General features: G+C 43.8%; 1 protein-coding gene across 1 annotated transcript in view; it reads left to right on the plus strand.

Annotated features, from left to right (window-relative positions):
• Positions 1-7,486, plus strand: part of LOC135105749 (serine protease svh-1-like) — a 68,946-nt gene that overhangs the window by 39,422 nt on the left and 22,038 nt on the right. The window contains exons 30-31 of the mRNA XM_064014206.1: positions 6,319-6,498; positions 6,802-7,486. The exon at positions 6,802-7,486 is cut by the window's right edge and continues 376 nt beyond it. Of these exons, the coding sequence (XP_063870276.1) occupies positions 6,319-6,498; positions 6,802-6,920 (299 nt within the window). The 3' untranslated portion in view covers positions 6,921-7,486. The remainder of the gene's footprint in view (positions 1-6,318; positions 6,499-6,801) is intronic.

Consider the following 7,486-nt stretch of genomic DNA (forward strand, 5'->3'; position numbering starts at 1 on the left):
AGTGCAGGGTGGTATCATCAGCGTAGGAGTGGATAGGACAAGAAGTTTGGTTTAGAAGGTCATTAATGAACAATAAGAATAGAGTGGGTGACAGGACAGAACCCTGAGGAACACCACTATTAATAGATTTAGAAGAGCAGTGACCGTCTACCACAGCAGCAATAGAACGGTCAGAAAGTAAACTTGAGATGAAGTCACAGACAGAGGGATAGAAGCAAGAGGAAGTTAGTTTGGAAATCAAAGTTTTCTGCCAGACTCTATCAAAAGTTTTCGATATGTCCAAGGCAACAGCAAAAGTTTCACCAAGATTTCTAAAAGAGGATGACCAAGACTCGGTAAGGAAAGCCTGAAGATTACCAGTAGAGCAGCCTTGAGAAAACTCATACTGGCGATCTGATAGAAGGTTGTGAAGTGATAGATGTTTAAGAATCTTCCTGTTGAGGATAGATTAAAAAACTTTAGATAGGCATGAAATTAAAGCAATAGCATGGTAGTTTGAGGGATTAGAACGGTCAACCTTTTTAGGAACAGGCTGAATTTAGTCAAACTTCCAGCAAGAAGGAAAGAGAGATGTTCACAGAGTTGAAAGTTTGACTAGGCAAGAGGCACAGAGGCACAGTTTCGGAGAACAATAGGAGGGACCCCATCAGCTTCATAAGCCTTCTGAGGGTTTAGGCCAGCGAGGGCATGGAAAACATCACTGCGAAGAATTTTAATACCATGAAGTAGTCAGAAGATGGAGGAGAGGAAGGAACAAGCCCTGAAACGTCCACGGTAGAGTTTTTAGCAAAGGTTTGAGCGAAGAGTTCAGCTTTAGAGACAGATGTGGTTCTTTAGGTCGAGAAAAAGAGTGAGGAATGTACGCCTCCATGCCAGACACTATCACCTCTGTTATGCGCTTGATATACTGAGACGGGTCTCTGACACGGAAGCAGTAGTCATTCCAGTGAGGTTTAAAGCACTGTTCAGGTGGTGCTGTGAACTTATCATTAAACCCAGCTGTGACCTCACTGAACGTTTCCCTTTGTGTCTCACAACACAAGGGGGCAGTCACAGCCTGCCCTCTAAAGACAACTCTCTTCCTCCACACAAAACTACAAGCACCTAATAACACACACACCCATCACTCAAAAATTTTAAAATCATCATGGTGACTCCTATACCAGCCTCGGAGTCCCCATCTGGGGAGGGGACCATAAATGTCCCCAGGTCGGACTGCCTTTCTGTCGACGATCCTAAGTGTCTTGACACCCCCCTCAACTTTTTCTTCATTAACTTCTATAACATTCGCGGTCTAAGATCTAATTTTCAATCTGCAGAACACCACCTCTCCTCTTCTAAACCTCATCTTCTTTTCCTCACTGAAACTCAGGTGTCTGAGGGAACTGACAGTAGCCCCTTTTCTGTTCCCTCCTACTTTCTCTATCCTCATTTTCGATCCAAAGCTGGATGCTGCGTTTATGTGCGCAACGACTTAACCTGCTCTCGTGCCCACGCTCTTGAATCTTCCGAGTTTTCCACCATCTGGTTACGACTACAGAGTCACTCTCACACTAAATTTATCTGTGCTGTATACCTCTCACCTAACTCCTCTGACTATAAGAAATTCTTTGACTACTTAACTTCCAAAGTGGAGCACATTCTGACCCTCTTCCCTTTTGCAGAGATCTCCATTCTTGGAGACTTCAATGTTCACCTCCAGCTTTGGCTTTCCTCTCCCTTCACTGACCATCATGGTGAACTAGCCTACAACTTTGCTATCCTCCACGACCTAGAGCAATTGGTGCAACACCCTACTCGTATTCCTGACCGTCTTGGAGATACGCCCAACATTCTTGACCTTTTCCTGACCTTTTATCCTGCTTATGCTGTCACCCTTTCTTCTCCGTTGGGCTCCTCCGATCACAATCTCATATCTGTATCTTGTCCTATCGCTCCAGTTCCTCCTCAGGATCCCCCTAAGCGAAGATGCCTCTGGCGTTTTGCCTCTGCTAGTTGGGGGCACCTGAGGAGGTATTTTGCTGATTTTCCTTGGAATGACTACTGCTTCCGTGTCAGAGACCCGTCTTTGTGTGCTGAGCGCATAACAGAGGTGATAGTGTCTGGCATGGAGGCGTACATTCCTCACTCATTTTCTCATCCTAAACCTTCTATGCCTTATTTTAACACAGCCTGTTCTCGTGCTATACATGATAGAGAGGTGGCCCACAAAAGGTACTTAAGCCTCCCATCACCAGAATCTTATGCACTTTATATTTCTGCCCGGAACCATGCCAAGTCTGTTCTCCAACTAGCCAAAAACTCCTTCATTAACAGAAAGTGTCAAAACCTTTCAAGATCTAACTCCCCTCGTGACTTCTGGCATCTAGCCAAAAATATCTCCAATAACTTTGCTTCTTCTTTCCCTCCTCTGTTTCAACCAGATGGCACCACTGCTATCACATCTATTTCTAAAGCTGAACTCTTCGCTCAAACCTTTGCTAAAAACTCTACCTTGGACGATTCTGGGCTTGTTCCTCCCTCTCCTCCACCCTCTGACTACTTCATGCCACCTATTAAAATTCTTCGCAATGATGTTTTCCATGCCTTCGCTGGCCTAAACTCTCGGAAGGCTTATGGACCTGATGGGATCCCTCATATTGTTCTCCGAAACTGTGCCTCCGTGCTTGCACCTTGCCTAGTGAAACTCTTTCAGCTCTGTCTGTCAACATCTACCTTTCCTTCTTGCTGGAAGTTTGCCTACATTCAACCTGTTCCTAAAAAGGGTGACCGTTTTAATCCCTCAAACTACCGTCCTATTGCTTTAATTTCCTGCCTATCTCAAGTTTTTTAATCTATCCCCAACAGGAAGATTCTTGAACATCTATCACTTCACAACCCTCTATCTGATCGCCAGTATGGGTTCTGACAAGGCCGCTCTACTGGTGATCTTCTGACTTTCCTTACTGAGTCTTGGTCATCCTCTTTTAGAGATTTTGGTGAAACTTTTGCTGTTGTCTTGGACATATCAAAAGCTTTTGATTGAGTCTGGCACAAAGCTTTGATTTCCAAACTACCCTCCTACGGCTTCTATCCTTCTCTCTGTAACTTCAACTCAAGTTTCCTTTCTGACCGTTCTATTGCTGCTGTGGTAGACGGCCACTGTTCTTTTCCTAAATCTATTAACAGTGGTGTTCCTCAGGGTTCTGTCCTGTCACTCACTCTCTTCTTATAATTCATTAATGATTTTCTAAACCAAACTTCTTGTCCTATCCTCTCCTACGCTGATGATACCACCCTGCACTTTTCCACGTCTTTTCATAGACGTCCAACCCTTCAGGAGGTAAACATTTCACGCAGGGAAGCCACAGAACGCTTGACTTATGATCTTTCTAAAATTTCTGATTGGGGCAGAGCAAACTAAGTATTGTTCAGTGCCTCAAAAACTCAATTCCTCCATCTATCAACTCGACACAACCTTCCAGACAACTATCCCCTCTTCTTCAATGACACTCAACTGTCCCCCTCTTCTACACTGAACATCCTCGGTCTGTCCTTTACTTATAATCTCAACTGGAAACTTCACATCTCATCTCTAGATAAAACAGTTTCTATGAAGTTAGGAGTTCTGAGACGTCTCCGCCAGTTTTTCTCACCCCCCCAGCTGCTAACTCTGTACAAGGGCCTTACCCGTCCATGTATGGGGTATGCTTCACATGTCTGGGAGTGTTCCACTCATACTGCTCTTCTAGACAGGGTGGAATCAAAAGCTTTTCGTCTCATCAACTCCTCTCCTCTAATTGACTGTCTTCAGCCTCTCTGTCACCGCCGCAATGTTGCATCTCTAGCTGTCTTCTACCGCTATTTTCATGCTAACTGCTCTCCTGATCTTGCTAACTGCATGCCTCCCTTCCTCCCGCGGCCTCGCTGCACAAGACTTTCTTCTTTCTCTCACCCCTATTCTGTTCACCTCTCTAACGCAAGAGTTAACCAGTATTCTCAATCATTCATCCCTTTCTCTGGTAAACTCTGGAACTCCCTGCCTGCTTCTGTATTTCCACCTTCCTATGACTTGAATTCCTTCAAGAGGGAGGTTTCAAGACATTTTATTCATCAATTTTTGACCACTGCTTTGACCCTTTTATGGGACTGGCATTTCAGTGGGCATTTTTTTTATTGGATTTTTGTTCCCCTTGGCCAATGTCCTTCCTACATAAAAAAAAAAAAAAAAGGAAAATCAACAAAATACTTCCTCAGGTCCCCCCAAATAGCAGAGGCAAAACGCCGGAGGCACCTCCGCTTAGCGGGATCCTGTGGAGGAATTGGAGTGATAGGACAAGATACAGACATGAGATTGTGATCGGAGGAGCCAAACGGAAAAAAAGAGGGTGACAGCATAAGCAAAATGATTAGAGGTTAGGAAAAGATCAAGAATGTTGTGGCTAGTTGGAGAACAGACTTGGTATGCTTCCGGACAGAAATATAAAGTGCATGAGATTCAGGTGATGGAAGGCTTAAGTACCTTTTGTGGGCCACCTCTCTATCATGTATAGCACGAGAACAAGCTGTGTTAAACCAAGGCTTAGAAGGATTAGGACGAGAAAAAGAGTGAGGAATGTATGCCTCCATGCCAGACACTATCACCTCTGTTATGCACTCAGCACACAAAGACGGGTCTCTGACACGGAAGCAGTAGTCATTCCAAGGAAAATCAGCAAAATATCTCCTCAGGTCCCTCCAACTAGCAGAGGCAAAACGCCAGAGGCACCTTCACTTAGGGGGATCCTGAGGAGGGATCGGAGCGATAGGACAAGATACAGATATGAGATTGTGATCGGAGGAGCCCAACGGAGAAGAAAGGGTGACAGTATAAGCAGAAGGATTAGAGGTCAGGAAAAGGTGAAGAATGTTGGGCGTATCTCCAAGACGGTCAGGAATACGAATAGGGTGTTGCACTAATTGCTCTAGGTCGTGGAGGATAGCAAAGTTGAAGGCTAGTTCACCAGGATGGTCAGTGAAGGGAGAGGAAAGCCAAAGCTGGTGGTGAACACTGAAGTCTCCAAGAATGGAGATCTCCACAAAAGGGAAGAAAGTCAGAATGTGCTCCACTTTGGAAGCTATGCATGTCTCATACGTACAGGACTGCTGTGTGCAGGTGTGGTAGCTTCTTGCAGCACCCTGTGTGTCCTTATGTCACTATGTTCTTATATGGCTATTATTGGCTTCAATTGCTACACGTACGGAAGGAACTCATTCTATGTTAGCTGAGAGCCTTTGATAGTTCGCAAAAAGATAGACAGGAACACAATACCTATAATTTAATGTCGTATTTTGATGGAGCTTTCCTCTTTCTGACTGTTTCTATTATTTTTTATTTTTTAATAATTATTTTTGCTGCTACTACGAAACTACTATAACGGTAGTGAAGGAGGCAATAGAGGCAGAGTTAGTGATGATGATGATGATGATGAAGATTATTCCGAAAAAGGGAACGTCAATGAGAAGGAAGAAAAGGAGGAGGAATACTATAATTCGGATAGTTTCTGTTTTTCCTTTCTCTAACTATTCCCCTTTGACTCAGTGATCGTTTTCTAATACATAATGAATAAAAGAAGTCCACTACATCATACAATTAGGTATCACAAAAATGATAGAATTTTTATTATAATGCACTACACTTTCTTCACCAAACTTCACGTGCGCAGTAGTAGTAGTAGTAGTAGTAGTAGTAGTAGTAGTAAGAGTGACTGGCAACTTATGTGGGCCTTTTTTTTTTTTCGCATTTTCTTGCCCTTGACCATAGCCCCTGTATCATAAAAAAGTAGTAGTAGTAGTAGTAGTAGTAGTAGTAGTAGTAATAGTAATAGTAGTAGTAGTAGTAGTAGTAGTAGTAGTAGTAGTAGTAGTAGTAGTAGTAGTAGTAGTAGTAGTAGTAGCAGCAGAGTAGTAGTAGTAGTAACATCAGCAGAGTAGTAGTTGTAGTAATAGTAGCAGCAGCAGAGTAGTGGTAATAGTAGTGGTAGTAGTAGTAGTAGTAGTAGTAATAGTAGTAGTAGTAGTAGCAGCAGCAGCAGCAGCAGTAGTAGTAGCAGCAGCAGAGTAGTAGTAGTAGTAGTAGTAGTAGTAGTAGTAGTAGTAGTAGTAGTAGTAGTAGTAATAGCAGTAGCAGTAGTAGTAGTAGCAATAGTTACAGCAGTAATGGTCGTAGTAGTAGCAGTAGTTGCAGTAGTAGTAGTCGTAGTAGTAGCAGTAATAATTGCAAAATTAATAAAAGTAATAATATTCCAATAACCTTCGTATTATGTAACCTTGAGCATCCTTCGCCTGGGCTTCCTTCAGGATACTCAAAGGTCCTCCAATCGGCGTTGCTGCCCATCCTGCCCCGGTCCACGTGCCAGGCAGACTACGTGTACGGCCCGGTGAGGCTGACGGCGGGCATGTACTGCGCTGGCTACCTGGAGGGAGGCGTAGATACCTGTCAGGGGGACTCCGGGGGGCCCATGGTCTGCCTCATCGAAGGTAGGTAGTCTCTGTGTGTGTGTGTGTGTGTGTGTGTGTGTGTGTAAGTGAAGTTAAGTTTCCCCTCTTGCACAAAATTAGCTCTTGTATCATAGATTAGTGCTCTCTCTCTCTCTCTCTCTCTCTCTCTCTCTCTCTCTCTCTCTCTCTCTCTCTCTCTCTCTCTCTCTCATCAATCTCCACTAGTGTAAAAATAAGGAAACAGTATAAAATAAAGCAAAACAAGGAAACGAGCGTGCGTGTCCAATTCGTCCTCCCTTCCATCTCGGCCTCTTGCTGCTCCTAATCACCTTACACCTCCAGGTCGTCACACCATCGTCGGCATTACCAGCTGGGGCCACGGGTGCGCCAGACCCAACAAACCCGGAGTGTACACCAAGCTGACGCATTATCTTTCGTGGCTCTACTCCAGTCTGGGATAATGCTTATTTCTCACAAGCCTCTTCCATCTTCTTGTGTGTTCCTCCGCTTCTCTTACTCGTGGAGTCTTTCAGTTAATAAATGTGGTCTAAATGGAGCCCTGTTATCATTAGCTTCAATGATTGGTTTTTCTAAGCCCTAAGGATCAATTAACACACACACACACACACACACACACACACACACACACACACACACACACTCACACACAATTTAACTTTTCGTTTCGGTTAATGATTTACAGTTATAGTGTCTGTTATATTTCACTGGCATTTAATCATGCCACTCTATTCAACGATATTTACTATTCATTATCGTGATTTACGTTTGTGCAAGACAACATTAATAGCAGAAGCGTCAGTGAGTGGTTTGTGAGGCGCGCACCTGCACCTGTAAAAGACAACTGCCTATTCGGCTCAGACACACCACTGTGATTGGAAGGTTGAAAGCCCACCATCTCTGTAAGGATAAGAAAATAATGATAAATAAGTATAATCATGCATCCTTGATTCAAAAATTAAAAGTTATATGTGCGTGCTCCAGGCGTTGCAAAAGACTGGTTGAAGGC

The sequence above is a fragment of the Scylla paramamosain genome, chromosome 12 (assembly GCF_035594125.1).
Source record: "Scylla paramamosain isolate STU-SP2022 chromosome 12, ASM3559412v1, whole genome shotgun sequence".
Lineage (NCBI taxonomy): Eukaryota > Metazoa > Arthropoda > Malacostraca > Decapoda > Portunidae > Scylla > Scylla paramamosain.